Here is a 20,446-nt window from a genome sequence, read left to right on the forward strand (position 1 = left end):
CCTATTTTAAATACGTAAAAACAGGAAAAATGGGGCATTTTGGGAGGATAAATTTCAGTTTCGACTCATGGGCCAATACCAATCACCCAGAGATGGTGTTGTGCAAGATAAAGCGTGAGGAAAGCCCACAAAGAATATACAGACGCACGTGTCTAGATAACTGCCTTCACTACGGAGGACCATTGAGGAAGTGGGAAAGGAAGACATGACGTGGTACTTGTTCATGAAGCATGTTGTCATGTTACGGAGGACCACTAAGGAAGTGGGAAAGGAAGAGAGGTCATGGTACTTGTTCTCTAAGCATGCAATCCTATAAATATGGAGAGGAGCCAAAGAACAAGGTATGCAATCAGAATCCGAGAAAAACCAGAGAACAGAAAATCAATTAACTGACTTGAGCGTCAAAGTATCTTTTGCAGGTACCCCGCCCAAACAAGCTATGGAGAAAGATAGGATGCCTCTTACGAGGGATTCGGCGAATGTGAGGATTGCAGTCAACAAATTTGTGGAGGTATTTCTTCTCGTATGAAATTTCGCTTCAACAACACCTCTAAATTGAGAGTTTTTCTGCATGTATTTGCGTTGAAGATTTTCATTTTTGTTATTATTTTTTTTTTCAGGTGAAGCTCATTCACTGAAAGTAGAAAATATTCTGTATAGGGGAAAATCAGAGTTCCAAGAGATTTTGGTGTTTGAGGTTTGCCATTTTTGTCTTAAGACAGTTTAATTTGCTTGTTTATCTCCCTTGTGTTCCTTTTCTAAATCTTATTTATGAATTCCTTTTTATGCAGTCCTCAATACATGGAAAAGTGCTTGTTCTTGATGTCATTATCCAGCTGAGTGAGAAAGATGAATGTGCATACCAGGAGATGATAGCACATCTAACTCTTTGTTCAATTTCCTCCCCCAAGACAGTAATTATACATGATCCATCCCTCCCTCATGTTTTTTGTTGTGTGTGTGTGTAAAGTCTGCTGAATCTCTTGATCTCTTGATCATGATCACCCGTGACCATGAGAACACGTAGTATAACTAGATTGAAATCAATTTTTTGCTTTGAAAAATGGAAACACTTAATCTGGGATTTGAATAGAGTTTGAATGTTCTTCATGCACTTTTCTTTTGCATATTCTCTGAAAGCTTAAGATGGTTTTCACTGCAAAATTGGGCAGAACCCGAATACATGAGCTCATGGTCATGTTGCTGATCGTAGTATGAATTGCAAAGGCTATCTGAAGATCATTTAGGGATCCCTTGTTCGTTACCTGCCAGGCATCACATATGGTGTTTAGCCCATAAAATTGTACTATTCTACCTCATTTTGGCTTGACTTGGATGCAATGATTTTGTAACCATATCTGCACAATGGTACTGGTAGGTCTCGGGTTCGAGACTTGGGAGCAGCCTCTCCATAAATGGGGGTAAGGCTAGCCGACATTCACCTCTCCCAGACCCTGCGTAAAGCGGAAGCCTTGTGCACTGGGTACGACCTTTTTTTATCTGCACAATGGTACTGCTCCGCCAAACTTCGGATTTGGCTGAAGTTATCCTGTAGATGACCATTTGCACTATGAACCAGCTTCCCTAGTCGGCAGAGAATAGAATGTCGAATGTGGAATGGTGTTATTATGAAATTTAAAAGCCCACATCTTTATAATAATTTGACTTGGTTACAGCCTGGTGATTGCAGTTTGGTCTACTTTTGTGCTTGGAATATAGTGATAGAAATTAGAAGTGATAAAAATGAGAAGCATTTATGCCCTCATAAAGTTGTTATTGTTTTCTTATTGCAGCGACAGTGCTAAGTGCCATATGATTTTCGATGCAGGTTCTGGTTGTTGGTGGTGGTGATGGTGGGGTTCTTAGGGAGGTTTCTCGCCATCCTTCTGTTGAGCATAGTGATATATGTGAGATAGATAAGATGGTTCTAGATGTAAGTAGTGTAAGTACTCCTTTGTGTATTTTGTTGGTATATGGTCCAGCCCATGATCAATGTTCTAGATTATTCTAGTAAGCAAGAGATGAGGCTGGAGCTTGCTAGACAATTCTAGCATGTTATTAAGTTGATGGAAGAAGCTAGAGAGTACTAGCTTCCTTGGTTGCAAATGGAAAGATCTAGAAGCTACAAGTATGTGGCTAGTCTAGATTTTTCTATACTAGAGGTTTGAAGAAGGAACTAGAAACTAGTAGAATGCCAAGCCCTCACCTATAAATATGGGTGTGATGTAACCAATTGAGAACCAACAAAATCAAGAGAGTAGTGAGTAGCAAAGGATCAAGTCCAAAGCTAGAGTTCCACTCCAAGAGTGAGAGTGAGAGTGTTCCACTACACATTGTGTGAGTGAAGTTTAGTGTGATAGAAAGTGTGTGTCCTACTTTCTTGTATCCATCAAGCCTTGTCTTTGGCTTGGTAAGACTACTCTTGTTGTACTCATCTTTTCATATAGTGAAGATTGATCCTTGTTTGGTGGACGTAGGCATAAATTGCCGAACCACATAAATTTTTGGTGTCCATTTTCTACTTTACTTTGTGCATTCTCTATCTTGTAGTACCGACATTCCTAACAAGTGGTATCAGAGCCCGGTTGGCTCGTACTACGAGATGGAAGGAAGTGGCACTATGATCAAACTCACCAACTCCAATTGGGTAACATGGAAGCCAAGGATGGAGGACATTCTCTATTGCAAGGATTTGCATGAGCCAATTGAAGGAGATGCCGCTAAGCCGAGAGCATGTCCGATGCCGAGTGGAAGAAGATGAATCGCAAGGCTATTGGCACAATTAGACAATGGGTGGATGATAGTGTTTTTCACCATGTGTCTAATGAAACCAATGCTCGCGAGTTTTGGACAAAGCTTGAGTCCTTGTTCGAGAAGAAGACTCCAGCTAAGAAAGCTTTCTTGATCAAAGAGCTCATCAATGTGAAGTACAAGGATGGTTTAAGTGTAGCAGAACACTTGAACAATTTCCAGAATATCATCAACCAGTTGGCTACTATGAAAATGACGATCGAGGACGAGCTACAAGCGCTCTTGTTACTTGGATCCTTGCCAGATAGTTGGGAGACCTTTGTGGTGAGTATAAGTAACTCTGCTTCTAATGGTGTTCTTACCCTTGATAATGTTAAAAATAGCATGCTCAATGAAGAAACAAGGAGAAAGACTTCTGGCACAGATAGCAGCCAAGTATTTGTCACAGAGAACTGCGGAAGAAGCAAGAGTAGAGGGCCTAGAGGTCATGGCAGGAGTCCTAGCCGATCCAAGTCAAGGTTCAGGGGTGCATGCCACCATTGTGGCAAAGAAGGCCATATGAAGAAAAATTGTCGAGTTTGGAAGAGAGAGCAAAGGGAAGGAAACAATCAGAAGAAAGATGATACTGGCAATACCACTGCTGTCATATGTGGTGATGTACCAGAAATATTGTCTGTTGGTGAATGTCTGCATATGGGCAACTCTGACAGAGACATTGAATGGATCTTTGACAATGGAGCTTCCTTCCATGCTACGTCCAAATGGGAGTTCTTCAGTACATACAAAGAAGGTGACTTTGGCATAGTGAAGATGGGGAATGAAAGCTATTCCAAAATTCTTGGAATTGGTGATATATGTCTAAGAACTAATCTCGGCTGCCAATTGATGTTGAAAGATGTGAGACATATTCCTGATATACGTCTCAATCTGATATCCATCGGTACCCTTGATCGACAAGGATATTATCACCATATTGGCGAAGGAAAATTGAAGCTTACTAAAGGCTTAATGGTGGTAGCAAGAGCACGACTTTGTTGTACGTTGTACCGGTCAAATGCCAAGGTTTTGAAAGGTGAGTTAAATGCTGTGGATGACTCATCTCTAGACTTGTGGCATAAGAGGCTAGGTCACATGAGCGAGAAAGGCCTACAGGTTTTGGCAAAGAAGTCTCACATTCCCTTTGCCAAAGGTACGTCGTTAAACTCTTGTGAGCACTGTTTATTAGGAAAACAAAGAAGAATTAGTTTTTCGATTCCATCTACAAGGAAAGGAAATTTGTTAGATCTTGTTTATTCAGATGTGTGTGGTCCCATGGAAGTCGAGTCACTCGGAAGAAATAAATATTTTGTTACTTATATTGATGATGCTTCACGAAAGGTTTGGGTGTATTTGTTGAAATCCAAAGACCAGGTGTTTCAGACATTCCAGGAGTTCCATGCCATGGTGGAGAGGGAAATTGGGAAACCTCTTAAGTGCATTCGTAGCGACAACGGCGGCGAGTACACATCTCACCAGTTTAGAGAGTATTGTGTGAAACATGGCATACGTCATGAGAAGACAGTTCCTGGAACTCCACAACATAATGGTGTTGCTGAAAGAATGAACCGAACCATCATGGAGAAAGTCAGGTGTATGCTGAGGACTGCAAAGTTATCTAAGCAGTTTTGGGGTGAAGCTGTAAGGACAGCCTGCTATTTGATCAACCGATCTCCATCAGTACCATTAGGTCTTGATGTTCCAGAGAGAGTATGGGCTGGTAATGATGTGTCTTACTCTCATCTGAAAGTGTTTGGCTGTAAAGCTTTTGTGCATGTGCCCAAAGAGCAGAGATCGAAGTTAGACTACAAAGCTACACCGTGCATCTTTCTTGGTTATGGCGATGAAGATTTTGGTTACAGATTATGGGACCCATACCAGAAGAAGTTTATTCGAAGTAGAGACGTGGTCTTTTATGAAGATCAAACAATTGGGGATTCGGATAAAGAAGCACAACCAGATGGCGCAGACAGAGGAGTTGATCCATTAGCTTCAGATGAAGAAAGTCACGATGACATCCCTGAAGCAGCTGCCAATGAAGTGCCTGCAGAACCAGATAATGCTGATCAGAGGGAGCCTGATCAAGATGTGCCAGACCATGAAATTGCTGATCAGGTGGAGCCTAGTCAAGAAGAGCAGATTCAAGGAGAATCCAATCAGGGGGAGCCTCCAGCCCTACAAGAGAATGAAGATCAGGTCAGAAGATCCATCAGAAGTCGAAGACCGTCTACCAAGTATTCTTCATCAGAGTATATCATGTTGACTAATTATGGAGAGCCTGAAACATATGAGGAGGCCAGAGCTCATAACGACAGTGACAAATGGATGAAGGCAATGGAGTCGGAGATGGATTCCTTATCAAAGAATGATACCTATGAGCTGGTGGAGCTTCCAAAGGGCAGGAAAGCATTGAAAAACAAGTGGGTGTTCAAATTGAAAAGAGACGACAACATGACAAGGTACAAGGCTCGTTTGGTTGTCAAAGGTTTTGGTCAAAAGAAAGGAGTTGACTTCGATGAGATTTTCTCACCGGTGGTGAAGATGACTTCCATTCGAGTTATCCTTGGTATGGCAGCAAGCATGGATCTTGAGCTCGAGCAGTTAGATGTTAAAACTGCATTTCTCCACGGCAATTTAGAAGAGGAGATATACATGGAGCAACCCAAAGGCTTTGAAGTCAAAGGTAAAGAAAATTTGGTGTGCAAGCTCAAGAAAAGTTTATATGGTCTTAAGCAGGCTCCGAGACAGTGGAATAAGAAGTTCAACTCATTCATGGTGAGTAATGGGTACAAGAGAACTCATGCTGACTCTTGTGTCTATATCAAACAATTTTCTGGAGGTACATTCATCATCTTATTGCTTTATGTTGATGACATGTTGATTGTCGGACAAGATGCTTCTATGATTAAAAAGCTCAAAGAAGAGTTATCTAAGTCCTTTGACATGAAGGACTTAGGGCCAGCCAAGCAGATTTTGGGCATGGAGATAATTCGTGACAGAAAATCCAAGAAGTTGTGGCTGTCACAAGAAAAGTATGTTGAACGGGTGCTTGAAAGGTTCAACATGAAAGCAGCCAAACCGGTAAGCTCACCTTTAGCCAATCATATCAAGTTGAGCAAAGAGTCGTGTCCAAAAACATATGAAGAAAAGGAGAAAATGGCAGTTGTTCCCTACTCTTCAGCAGTAGGAAGTATCATGTATGCAATGGTGTGCACACGACCAGATATTGCTCATGCAGTAGGTGTGGTGAGCAGGTTTCTCTCTAATCCAGGGAAGGACCACTGGGAAGCCGTTAAGTGGATTCTCAGATATTTGAAGGGGACTTCTAAGATGTGCTTGTGCTTTGGCGGTTCCAAACCAATCTTGGAAGGATTTACAGATGCTGACATGGGAGGTGACCTGGATGGTAGAAAATCTACGTCTGGGTACTTGTTTACTTTTGCAGGGGGAGCCGTGTCTTGGCAATCCAAGTTACAAAAGTGCATTGCTTTGTCCACAACCGAGGCTGAATACATAGCCGCTACAGAAGCATGCAAGGAGTTGTTGTGGCTGAAGCGGTTTCTCCAAGAGTTGGGTTTGAAGCAAAGTGATTATGGCGTTTATTGTGATAGTCAGAGTGCTCTGGATTTGAGCAAGAACACTACATATCATTCACGCACTAAGCACATTGATATTCGTTATCACTGGATTAGAGACGCTATCGAGAACAAGTTGCTACAGCTGAAGAAGATTCATACCGATAATAATTCTTCAGACATGTTGACAAAGGTAGTCACAAAATCAAAGTTGGAATTTTGCATTAAGGCTGCTGGGATGAACTCCAGGTAACTTGGAGTCATGATCGGAATTCCTCCCTCATGGACTAGAGGGGGAGATTGTTGGTATATGGTCCAGCCCATGATCAATGTTCTAGATTATTCTAGTAAGCAAGAGATAAGGCTGGAGCTTGCTAGACAATTCTAGCATGTTATTAAGTTGATGGAAGAAGCTAGAGAGTACTAGCTTCCTTGGTTGCAAATGGAAAGATCTAGAAGCTACAAGTATGTGGCTAGTCTAGATTTTTCTATACTAGAGGTTTGAAGAAGGAACTAGAAACTAGTAGAATGCCAAGCCCTCACCTATAAATATGGGTGTGATGTAACCAATTGAGAACCAACAAAATCAAGAGAGTAGTGAGTAGCAAAGGATCAAGTCCAAAGCTAGAGTTCCACTCCAAGAGTGAGAGTGAGAGTGTTCCACTACACATTGTGTGAGTGAAGTTTAGTGTGATAGAAAGTGTGTGTCCTACTTTCTTGTATCCATCAAGCCTTGTCTTTGGCTTGGTAAGACTACTCTTGTTGTACTCATCTTTTCATATAGTGAAGATTGATCCTTGTTTGGTGGACGTAGGCATAAATTGCCGAACCACATAAATTTTTGGTGTCCATTTTCTACTTTACTTTGTGCATTCTCTATCTTGTAGTACCGACATTCCTAACATATTTGATTGTTAAGAATTTGAGCTGACTATCTGTTTTCTTTTGATTGGCTTCTTGTAGGTGTCCGAGAAGTTTTTCCCTCAGTTAGCCGTTGGATTTCAGGACCCTCGCGTCCACCTTCATGTCGGTGATGGTAGGTTTGACACTTAAAAAGTGTCAGTCAAATTGACTTTGTATTTGGGTGCTGTCCATTATATCTCATTTTTAATGCATGACAGCTACTGAATTCTTAAGGCTTGCACCTAAAGGGAAGTATGATGCTGTAATTGTTGATTCGTCAGACCCTGTCGGTATGATTTTTATCTTTATAATAGTTTTGGCGTGCAATTTTTGGCCGGCTGACTTCGAATTTCGTTGTATTGATTTGTGAGCATATAAGATGTCTTTGAGCTGTTGTTTGTGTAAATCTTACGGAGGGCATGTTTGTTTCTGGTTACTCTATTTTCCGTGTCCCCCATAATAAGGTTCTAAATCTAGTGCTTAAACGTATGGTTTACTTTGGATGCAGGTCCTGCCCAAGAGCTTGTAGAGAAGCTATTTTTTGAGACAATAGCTAGAGCATTTATGCCTGGTGGTGTTCTCTGTAACATGACAGAGAGCATGTGGCTCCACACGCATCTTATTCAAGATATGATCTCTGTTTGCCGTCAAACATTCAAGGGGTCTGTCAATTATGCTTGGGCGAGTGTTCCTACGTATCCAAGGAATACTTTCCCTTTCTCGCATTCGTCTACTCTCGCTCTCAACCTTTATATATAATATATATGTGTTTTTTTTTTAATATGCCAGAGATATCTTGAGTTTCTCTGTGAACTGGTATTATTTATGCATTGACAATGACTAGACTAAACACCTCGCATAACTGCTGATTCTCGATCCTTCTTAAGACCAGGTTGATATCATGAAATTATTCTTACTTGTGAGATTACTTGTCATGCAGTGGTGTGCTAGTTGTCAGATTCCACGCGAATTTCCAGGACTTTCAATGTTGTTGATCTTCATGCGTTCAACGATGATGAGTCATTTTATCCAGATGATAACTTGGGGTCGAGTTCTTTCGAAGTGAAGACTGATGTAGAACAACTAGCGCACACATTCATAAGAGTTTTTAAAACGTTATAATACAAAAGCATTTTATAGCGTTCCGAAAACGCTATGGAAAAGGCTTGAGAGACCACGACGTTGCTGTTGCTGTAGTAGAAGCTGCCATATCCTTCACCTCTTGAGAACCCTATTTCTCGTTTTTCTCCCACTGTAGCGGGTATTTGGAAACTACAGTTTTCAAGTCGTTGGCCATGAGCACAAATGCTTCTACTTTTGTCTGACACACGACATATTTGCTGGAGACTGGAAGTTCGGTGAAACTGTCTGATGCGCAATCGAGGAGCTCTTCCCCGTAAAAGTCACCTTTCCCGAGGGTCTTGGTGGCCATTGATGAGATTCCTTGCCCATCTTGACTATCACTCGACGCGTAGGTCCACACTGTCCCTTCGATAATGAACAGTATGCAGTCGACTGGATCTCCCATTCGAAAAACGAAGCTGTTCTCATTGTACGTCACTGGCTTCAGATAGTTGCAGATTGACGTCAACACTTTGTCATCCATGCCTTGAAGCTTTTTTACCTAAACGCATGCACGCGCACGGAGACATATATTATCAAAACAGCATTGCAGTGAAAATGAATGCAATTAATAAATGGATGCAATTAACCTAGCTGTAATAATAACAATTTTATCTGTGTTATTAACTAACTTAGCATTATTATATAACTTGGGACTATAAACTTTAAGATTATAGTGCAATTTTATCTTTATTGTAAATAAAACGTGGAATGTTAACGCCATTTTGTTTTAAAACAATGTATACCATAAATTAATGACGAGAGATGGAGGTTGAGTAACATACTTTGGTGATTGCTTGGAGACGACGATGATGACGGTAGTCACGGTATGCTGTTGCTATAGTAGAAACTGCCACGACCTTCTCATCAGGAGTACCCTTCTTGCCTTCCTTCCACTGTAGCCGGTATTTGGAAACTACACTATCCAAGTCATGGGCCGTGAGCAGAAATGCATCTACTTTTACCCGAGTTTTGACATGTTTGCTAGAGACTGGAAGTTCGGTGAAACTGCCTGGTGCCCAATCGAAAAGCTCTTCCCCGTAAAAGTCACCTTTCCGGAGGGGCTTGGTGCCCATTGATGAGATTCCTCGCCCAGCTTGACTATCACTCGACGCGTAAGTCCACACTGTCCCTTCCATAATGATTAGCACGCAGTCGAATGGATCTCCCATTCGAAAAATGTTGCTGTTCTCAATGTACGTCACTGGCTTCAGATAGTCGCACATCAAAGTCAACACTTTGTCATCCATGCCTTGAAGCATTTTTACCTAAACACGTGCGCGCACGCGTGCAGACATATATTATCAGAACACCATTGCAGTGAAAATGGATGCAATTAACCTAGTTATAGTAATAACAATCTTATTCTGTGTTGTTAACTAACTTAGCAGTGTTATATAACTTTGAACTATAAACTCTGAGATTATAGTGCAATCTTATCTTTATTGTAATTCAAACATTGAATGTAAACGTCATTTTTGTTTTTAAACAATGTATACCATAAATTAATGGTGAAAGATGGAGGTTGAGGAACATACTTTCTTAAGTGTTTTCATGCAAAGACAACGCTTCAGAGATGTTCTGGTTTTCCCGGGAAGAATGAAGAACAGAAAACTATGGAGATCAGCGTCAATGTGTTGTTTCAATGTTTTTTGTTTCAATGTTTGCTTTATGCTACTCAAGATTTCTTTCTTTATTTCTTCAGGGAGTTCATTTCTGGACATCCAGGTGTCTACGTCTAGCCTCTTCATCTTAATCTTTTGTCTCATCTCCTCTTTTTTGGTAGCTTCCATCTGCATAAAAGTCTGTCTCGCCACAATTCAAACAATGACTTAGTATACTCGAAGAATGATCTCCGCATACAGTCCCAAACACAGGAAAATTGTTGAAAATGTACAGAGAGATTGAATATACCAACCTGCACGTTTCCAATGAGATATAAAAACAGTAGCAAGCCAACGACAGAAATGAGAATCGCAAACAAATTTTCCCACACATATGTACTTGTTGTCAGATTAGTCCCAAAATTACTGCAAAATATTAAGGTACATGATATCACATTAGACAATGTTGCTGAATTAGATAACCCCAAAAATTTTATTCCTTACATATTTTCTAAAATTGTTGATTGTGAATGGATATATGCGAACCTTAGATTTCGCAAGCCCCACCAGAAAGAGTAAAAGAACTTCTTTCCGAACTTTATATGCTCCGTGTTTTGATTCTTAAGGGAATCAAGAAATATTCCAAAGTTAATCGGAGATAAAACACCATCTGGAGTATCCAACGGGCAACGCTCGTTAAGAAATGTTATATTTCTAGCAGTAGTACTCTGACTATCGCAGTAGAAAGTGTTCACACATCCCCTGAGATCTATAATATAATTTTCACAGGCCTTGTGCCAACATGATAACTCTCGTTGAATAGAAAAAAAGTACCAAAAACCTCCGAGTATCTAAATCCATAACATGCAAACACAAAACCCCAAATAATAAGTCTAACATTTTAAAATTAAAAAAAAACTGCATCCATAATCCAACATTAGTAATTACCAAAGTATTAAAATAGAATGACAATTGAGGTGAAACTTACGTGGCTGGCAAGAATATAGAGAAACAAGTTGAATAGACCCTTAATCCATATCCCATTAGTCATTTTGAATTCCTTGGCCGATAGGTAAATTAGATAAATCCTCGGAAAATATTGACAGAGAAGACAAACATTCAGAACCTTTTTATGTTCCACAAATCCTGAGCCTTTCATTGTGTAAAACATGACTACTAGCAGCTGCAGAAAATCAAAAGATCTAAAAGGGTTAGAACATAGAAGTCCATCAATTTCATTTAGCCACAAAAAAGAAAACTAGAGTTTAGTTCATTTTTCTTACTTGTGGTAGGGGAATAAAGGAGAAAAAGTCTATTACAATGGAGACAGATAACCACGACATCTTTTGAGCCATTTTCTCAATCAACTTTCTGATTTTAGATTTCTTATCTGAACTTCCCCCAGTTTGTCTGACCTCTGAAGAGGGTCCTTTTTTCACGGTATTTCGTTTCGAACTTTGAATATGGTCACAAATTTCACATATAAAATGCACCAGGAAAATGACATCCGTGAGTGATCGCATGAGACAAACAACAATACTCAACGTTTTGTCCATTTGAAGGCACTTGTTATCCTGATCAATGATCACAACGTAAAAGAAGAAGGGATCCAGAGAGACAGCAAATACGCATGATATCACAAATATTCTGTTCCATACTAAAAGGTGACTCCCCTCATGCACATTACAAATCTTCTTTATCAAGGTAAGGTCGCTACTGCACATTGATTTCGAACGTTCTCCATCCTTTCTGGGAAATACGCAACAAACAACAAATGAAATTCACATGCGTTCACCCTAAACCCTAATACGAACCCCTCGAGCTAACAAATTAAACAAGATAAAATCAGATATAAACCTGGTTCTAATAGCAGCTAATAGATATATTTCAGACATTCTTCGCTACAACAAGTATCCGTCTTGCGTAACGTACAATAAATAATGAATAATAGGAGAACGGTCCAAAAACCTAATTGTATACTCTAAATTTATATATATTTAGAAGAAGAAAAAAATCTCTTGGAGTGTACAATTAGATTTGTGGAGTGCCAAAAGTCAAAAGTAGTCCCCTAATAATAATTCAACAATAATTTTATGAGATTGGTTACAATACTTATATGCATTTAATACAATAAGTTTTTGATAGTTAAATATAATTCATGTGAATAGTTTGAGACCACCAACCACCACAGGGTAGACAGTGGTTTGGGCGAATTCAAGGCCCGCATTCCACATGGCTCGTCCTTTGATTCATGTGGCTGGTGAATCAAACTGGTGGCCAAATATGCACCTGTTTATTTTCGAAATTATATTGTGTTTGCATGTTTCGAATATTGTGATATATTATTGAATCTGTGTGACGGACATGAAATTGATATATGTGTGTGAAAACATGAAAAGAATGAATGAGGAATAAAGCATTAAGGGCCCGTTTGGTAGGTTGGATGAGATTGGACATTAGGGATGAGATTGGATTGGTAAAGGCTTGCAAGACATGACTTGTAATCCATGTAAAAGGATGGTAAATAAGCCACTCTATTGTCGATTCATAACTCATCCTAACCGGTCTTGTCCATCTCACATTTTGACACAACAAATAACTAACTAAACTCAAGTCCATTTTAATTGATCTCATCCAGTCCACCAAATGGAGACGAAGGTCATTTGGACCCTACCTGAAGCCCAACCAACTGCCAGCATTGGAGCATACAGCTCGCAGACCTAGTTTTCGTGTCATGTTTTCCGAGTTCGTGTCGTTTTCGTGGCATACCCGATATCTTAACGGGTCATGTCGTGTAACAGCCATTGAAGTAAACGGGTAATATGACCCGTTACCAGTTAAAGAAAATATATTTTAAATCAATAAATAATGAAAATGAAAAACATAATTTGACCCAAAAAAAAATGGAAAACATAATACTAAATTAATATATGCATACCACATTATCACATAAATATTACTTCAAAACACCAAAATATATATATATATATATATATATATATTTGTCTTTCAATTACATACTCCAAAATAAGAGTCTAATGAAAAAACATTAGTACATTACTACAAAATACCAAATGTTCAAGAATATGAAAAATGAAGGAAGTTGTGTTTCAAGGTTGAGGAACCTTGCACGTTTATATATGCTTTCACATTTTTCAAACTTATATATTAATAATTATGAATTTTATTTATTTTAAACTCCCTTAAACTACTATTCATGAGGGTTTGTATGATTTTAAAAATTCAAACGACTATGTACCCATACTCAAAGCGTAGAAGATGTGATCACAAGCGTTTTCATATGTTTTCTCATTTTACACATTTGTAAATTAATTATTATAATTTTTTAATGTGTTTAGTATTTTAAATTATTTGATATTTTTATTTTTAATATGTTTGATGATTTTTTTAATATCACTATTTGCCTAGAGTATATTATAAAAATAAATAAATAAATAAAATCTAAAATTTTAAATTTATATAAAATAATAATATAATAATACATATTTAATACGCAATATACACATATGCATTATGATTATTGTATTTTGTAGTAGTTTAAAAATTTTAAATCATCAAAATAGCTAGGGCTGGTTCGGTATGGGATACCAAACCGAAACCCTTGTCCCGATTCTCAAACCGAAGTTTTCTGGAATCCCAATTTCAAGAACAATCTGAAATCAAATTTTCGGGAATCCCAAAATATTTTCAGGATTTTGGGACAATTCGGGATTCCAAAAATATTATTGGGCTTTTGAACTTTTAGGCTATAAGAACTTGACTGTGTAGTGTGCACAATAGCCAATCTGCATATGAATCAAGTCCCCAAGCATGAATCAAGTCATTCTATAATTAAGATTAACAAGCATAATCCAACCAAAATCCTTGCCTATATCTCCTACTCACAATAGCCAATCTGTTTATTCTACTACACATGCATGCAATTGATTTATGAAAGAGATATGATCTAGCATTGCAATTGAAGATTCCTTAACTTAATGATGTACAATTAAGTGGGTATTTGACAGTTCATCAGTTCAACATCTTCATATATAAAAGAACAACTAAACAAACTATAAATACATTTATGGTGCTGCATTACAAACATCCCAAAATCCCACGGTTAATTCTAAACTCCATTCATCAATTTACACCAACTCTCGAAATTCATTTCAGCAACTACAATTATTGCTACAACTATGAAGTTATGAACTATCAACCCGTAACAAATTTATTCTTCAATTGTGAGTCTGTGACAGAAGAGAAACCCTAATCTCGAATTCCAACCACCAATTTAACCCCTAAACCCTCAGTATGCAGTATACTTTATCTTCCAAGTGCTAAATTTCACAAACCCTAATCTTGAATTCCAACCCTAAATTAGCTTGTGAACTTTACCTGATTTGGGTGAGAATTGCACAGTGCACTGGATGACTGGAATCGAGAGAGATTGAGAGACTGAGAAGGAAAGTGACACTGTTGTGGCTATGATTCATGAAGGCTCATCCAGTGTGACTCTGTGAGGGATGATAAGTCGAGAGAGACTGAGAGAGAGATCAGAAAGGTGATAGTCGAGAGAGATGTGACTCAGGTGAGTCACTGGTGTGGCTGGATTCGAAAACGGAGAGGCAACTTGGCGACGAGGGTAGTGAGGTGAGGGTTTGAGTTTAAGGCGAGCCACTAGAGAGTGAGTGTACTGAGTGTCAAGAGAGAAGGGAGAGACAAAGTGTAAGTGTAGGGTTTGATTTCTATTCAATGGTTGAGATTAAATCTCAACAGAATCCGACGACTGTTACAATTTCAAATATATATTTAAAAATTAAATAACATATATATTTTTTATTTCGGTTCAGTTTGGGAATACCAAAAAAAAAATAAAAAAACTTGAAACCAATTCCCGTACTGAAAATTTCGGTTTGGTTCGGTATTGGGTACCGAACGTTTCGGGATTTTTGGTTTGGTTTGGGGAATTTTTCGGTTTGGTTTGGGATATTTGGTATTTTTTTTCCACCCCTAAAAATAGTTTTTTTCTTAACGTGTCAAAACAGGTTACTTGCGTGTCACTTTCGTGTAAACCTGTTAAGGATCCATTATTAACCGATGTGACCCAATAACAATCCGATTAGTTATTATGTTAGTCTGAAATATATTATTTTCGTGTTATTTACGTGTCGTGTTAACGGGTCGCATAAGAAATTGTTGCTCGAGCCGATCTGCCCCAGTCCAAGACCCAGACTCAGGCCGAGAAAAGGACGTCTTTCGACGTCGTCTTCTTCGCAAGACCAGCGTTGCCGCCTCCCCGATGAAATTGAGTACAGGGGTTGCGCCTCCTTCATCACAAACGACCTAGGTCGTCGTTCTTGATGTGATAATCGTCGTGAACGATTGGAAAATTGAAATCAAGGACTTTGACATTTCCTCGAATTAATTTAGACACCAGTTGAATGCCGCCGTCGATTTCAACAAAGCCAGCCACGGGATGATACGTAGTCCACAGGGACTACCGACGAGAATAACATCTGTCGACCTAAATCCCAAGGTTCTTCCACCTTACTACCTCGTCAGTTCCTCATTCCTCATCGTTCTGGAACAACTTCCCTCGACGTTCATCGAGGTTGATGTGACGGTCTTGAACTTTACGCTCGACCCCGAGGATAGCGACGTAGCAGATGGTGGCGCCCCCTTTCTTTCCAGCGAAAATCGCACACCCAGCCCTGCTGAGGGTGTACGGTGTACCAGACCACAAACCAGGACTTTGGTCCTCATTTTGCGGGTCAACCCATGTCTCACAGCAGTCAACCCGGGCCACTTTTGGGCTTAGGATTTTCTAGCCCATCACGGGCTTTGTTTCTCCTGCCCACGCGCCAAGCTGCAACTTCCCGCTGCACCGCGCTGAACCACGAATCCGGACAAAACGACATGTGGGCAAGGGGATGGATTAAAAACAGCAAAAACTTTTTTTTTTTAAATTACTTTAATGCCTATAATTTGAAAGTTTTCACTGAAGTCCACTCCTTCAAGTACCTCGCCGCCGACTCTTGGGCGTTGTATCGTTCTTGGCGTTGTTGTCCACGCCATTTGGGTGTTTTATAATTAAAAAAGTAAAGAAACAGAAGGTGTTGCAATAGTCATATGTACAAGCGTAGCGTACAAAATAGTGTAAATTTTGTATGCATTTTGGGACTCTCCGCGAATCCCCAACGCCTTATCACAAATTCTCCATCGCTACGCCAGATTGCGCCATCATGGTGCGCTGCTATACTTTGATGAGAGTGACATATGGCTAGGAGTACGCTAAGTTTAGAATTATAGTACTTAAGAGAGAGAGAGAGAGAGAGAGAGAGACCTGTGTGTTTTCTCTGCTGCCTGGTTCTCCACATCTGAAGCTGCTCCCTTGACGTTTCCAGCCATAATAACTCAAATATATAACTCAATGACACTGATGATGAGTAAAAATGATTACCCAAATAGGTACGACGCGGTTTTCAGTTTACGGGGTGGAGAGAGAATAGCATGCAGATAGCTAGCACTTGAGTTGAGTGGCAGAAACTGAAGCTGCTAGCTGCATTGTCGTTCTGTTTTATAAGAATTCAAGTTTGTCCTTTTATATGACGTACGTAGGTATCTTAATATGACGTAACTATTTTAATATGGGAAGCTTTAATAAAAATGATTTGAGATAAATTTATTTTAACTAAAACCACCCTATAATTTTATTTAATATAAAAAGCTTGAAATTTAATAAAAAAACATAAAATATAATACAATAAAAATAAAAGCTAAAGCCTCATCAATAATAAAGAAGCCCACATGCAACCCCAATGTTTCTTTTTTCCAACCAATGCCACCGACGGAAGTCTCATTCTGTCAATTCATTCCATCAAAAAGTTGAATTTTTCCATTAAGCTTTGAACTGCGTGAAGTTTGTCAGGGCCACACTCCGATTAAATATTTGTTTAGTTATGTCCATGTTTGTCTATCATATGAGTCGAATCACTTTTTTTATTTTTTTGGGTCAAATCAACTTTATTTTTTTATCTTTTATCTGGCTTGGACGTTTGTGCCCTCACCCTTTTGTCTCCTTTTGCATTTCTCTTATCAATGCAATTGTTATTCTTGATCAAAAATAATAATATCTAGGGAACAATATTGAGGCTAATTCATAAGCTCCAGAATATATTATTCAAGATGGACATGTCAACGAGATGTATGACTTGACTTGTGAAGTCGAGGCATGCTCAATCTATCACAAGAATGCTAATTATATGCCAGCGAGATGATACTATTAGGGAAATAAGTTAAGTAGTTGTGAAAGTAAAGAAATAACTTAGAACTCATTAGTGCTCTTCAAAATCCTTATCTAAACACAACGTGGTGAAAATCTTGGCTCATAAGACTGAAAATCTCCTAGTTTTAAAACTTATTAGTTTGGTTCAGTTTCAAAATAGGTGTAATTTTCTTGTAGTTTCAAAAATAGTGTGGATTATTTTGGTTTAGTTTTCAGAAATAGTGTTAGTTATTTTGGTTTAGTTTCAAAATAATGTGGGTTATTTTGCTGAAATTCTAAAAATAATGTTTATTTTGTTTCCTTCCAGAAATAATGTAGATTATTTTGGTTTAATTTTCAGAAATAGTGAGGGCTATTTTGTTGTAGTTCCATAAATAATATGAGCTATTTGGGTCTAGTTTCAGAAATAGTGTGGGTTATTTTGTTGTAGTTCCAAAAATAGTGTGGTTATCTTGTTATAGTTTCAGAAACAATGTGGTTTATTTTGGTTTAGTTTCAAAAAATAGTGTGATTATTTTGCTATAGTTTTAGAAATAGCGTGGGTTATTTTAGTTCAATTTCATAAATAGTGTGAGTTATTTTTCTGTAGTTTCATAAATAGCGTGAATTATTTTTGGTTCAGTTTCAGAAATAGTGTGCTTTATTTTGCAGTAGTTCCATAAATAGTGTGATTATTAGATTCAGTTTCAGAAATTGTTGGTTATTTTGGTTCAATTTCAGAAATAATATGGTTGTTTTGCTATAATTTCAGAAATCGTGTGGGTTGTATTGGTTCAGTTTCAGAAATAATGTAGTTATTATCAGCAAAGAACACAATGCAAAAACCAAACATGAATCCAAGTCTCAAGTTCAGATAGCACCACATGTTACTTGTTTAATTAATGTCAAAAGACACAACAAATCAAAACTTTTCTGTTAACCAAACATGAATCCAAGTATAGAAAGCTGAAACCGTTGGATAACGGCACAAAGTTTTTTTGAATACCTCTACCCGAAATTTTCGTATGCCGTTCCATGTTCTTTATCTGTTTCGACGTTAGGTTTTGGTTTTTTGTTTTTTAATTTGGTAGATAAATTTACATATTGAATGTGATTTGTCAGGGTAATTTAGGTAGTACACTTTAGTTTAAAGAGAAACTGATGGTTTAATTAAAAACAGCATGGGTGTAAAGAGTAAGTTGGTTGTAAAGTAAAATTGTATGGGTTTAAATAAAAAAATTTCGTGAAAAAAATGTATCTGTATATACAGAGGATCCGAGGACAAACCATTTTGATACTCATTTTGAAACATTTTCTTGTGATTCTCATTTAGTAACTTTTTTGAAAGACCTTTTTATATTTCAATTTATCATTTATAAGTCATCTTTACAAAGAAAAAAAAATCAACAAATCTAAAATATTAATACAGTAAAAATGATGATGATGATAATGATGATGATGATGATGGTGTCAAGTCATGCATAAATTGCTTTTCGATAATGACTTGATATTTTGACTGAAGTGGCAATTTAAGGCGTGCCCTTTTGTGCATTCGATTATTGTCCATCATTCACATGGGAAATGGGACCTCTAATTTGTCATGAATGGGGACATATTATCCGAAGAGGATCCCTTTAGGATTCTCTTTGTAGAGATTTTGGGGATCCTTGAATTCGATACGTACATCGTTCATCGTACGATCAGTTTTTATTATAAAAAAATTAGGTTCTCTTTCCTTCTTTTGCTACTCCATTGATTAAAACCTTATTCCTTTTCAATTTTTGATCAAGGCATTTGGGTATTAATAACATCATTAAATATTTCAATAATAAAATATTTTTTTTATTTCTAAATATATTCATTTAGTGTTAAAAATGTTACAATTAGTATATTTATATTTATGGCTAAATTTTTTATCATATTTTTTTATTTTTAGTTTGAACCCATTCTTAATTTGCAAATCTTTTTTAATTTGTACCAATTTTCTTTTTAGTTTTAATTTGTACCCATATATTAATTTCTTTTTGTGCCCATATTTTTTTAGTTTTATTTGTATTTGTGCCCATGTGTTTACAATCACTTGACATTATATAATTAAGGTCCTTTAGTATTAATAACATAATTAATTATTTCAATAATAAAATATTTTTTATTTCTAAATATATTCATTTAGTGTTAAAAATGTTACAATTAGTATATTTATATTTATGGCTAAATTTTTTATCATATATTTTTATTTTTAGTTTGAATCCATTCTTAATTTGCAAACCTTTTTTAATTTGTACCAATTTTCTTTTCAGTTTTAATTTGTACCCATATATTAATTTCTTTTTGTGTCCATATTTTTTTAGTTTTATTTGTATTTGTGTCCATGTGTTTACAATCACTTGACATTGTATAATTAATCAATGATAGAAAAATTACATATGGTATATTTATGTTTTATGACTAAATTTTGTATCATGTATTTATATTTTTAGTTTGTACCCATTTTTAATTTGCAACATTTTTTTTAATTTTTAGTTTTTTTTTTTTAGTTTTAATTTGTACTAATGTATTAATTTCTTTTTGCGCCCATATTTTTAAAAATTTCATTTGTACTCATTATTTTTTAATCTTTTATTTGTACCCTAATTTATTTATAATATATCCATTCTTCTTTATTAATGTACCACTTTGTTATATGTGAATGTACCAATTTTTTTAACACTATTGATACATTATTTTGCCATTTATTATTTCTTATTGTTGCATAGTTTTTATCCATTTATTCAATCAAAATGTTTGATTTTTTTTATTGTAGCCATTTCTAATAGTATTATAATGAGGGATTTTAAATTTATAGGATTATAAATCTCATAAAATATCCAACAATAAATGTCAAAACTATAAAAATATTAATATTAATAGTAATATAATGAGGCATACAAAATCAAAGGACTTTGATCAAACTTTGAATATCATTAGGGTGCGTTTGTTGCACCGGACTAACTCGGACTATACTAACTTTAGGGACTAAGCTGGACTGGCTTAGACTAGACTAAGCTGGACTAACTTAGTAAAGCGTTTGGTGTAGTATCGAATTAAGAACTAAAATAATAAAAATAATAATATTTAATTCTATCTTTTACATTTCTTTTTCTTTTTCTTTTTTTCTTTTACCTTTATAGAACACCCTCTCTCTGGAA

At 37.1% G+C, this 20,446-nt stretch overlaps 2 protein-coding genes across 2 annotated transcripts; one reads left to right on the plus strand and one right to left on the minus strand.

The window, feature by feature from the left end:
- Positions 1-343: 343 nt before the first annotated feature.
- Positions 344-8,691, plus strand: LOC108171487 (spermine synthase-like). Its single transcript, XM_070814075.1, has 7 exons — positions 344-419; positions 621-697; positions 792-914; positions 1,829-1,933; positions 7,326-7,398; positions 7,484-7,555; positions 7,774-8,691. The coding sequence occupies exons 1-7, from the start codon at positions 344-346 to the stop codon at positions 8,022-8,024; spliced, it is 777 nt and encodes a 258-aa protein (XP_070670176.1). The 3' UTR covers positions 8,025-8,691.
- LOC103443927 (cyclic nucleotide-gated ion channel 1-like) lies at positions 8,341-16,568 on the minus strand. Its single transcript, XM_008382834.4, has 8 exons — positions 16,338-16,568; positions 11,275-11,740; positions 10,980-11,174; positions 10,538-10,842; positions 10,306-10,417; positions 9,926-10,192; positions 9,173-9,655; positions 8,341-8,889 (listed from the first exon to the last, which is right to left on the minus strand). The coding sequence occupies exons 1-8, from the start codon at positions 16,400-16,402 to the stop codon at positions 8,497-8,499; spliced, it is 2,286 nt and encodes a 761-aa protein (XP_008381056.2). The 5' UTR covers positions 16,403-16,568; the 3' UTR covers positions 8,341-8,496.
- Positions 16,569-20,446: the final 3,878 nt, after the last annotated feature.

The sequence above is a fragment of the Malus domestica genome, chromosome 01 (genome assembly GCF_042453785.1).
Source record: "Malus domestica chromosome 01, GDT2T_hap1".
Classification (NCBI taxonomy): domain Eukaryota; kingdom Viridiplantae; phylum Streptophyta; class Magnoliopsida; order Rosales; family Rosaceae; genus Malus; species Malus domestica.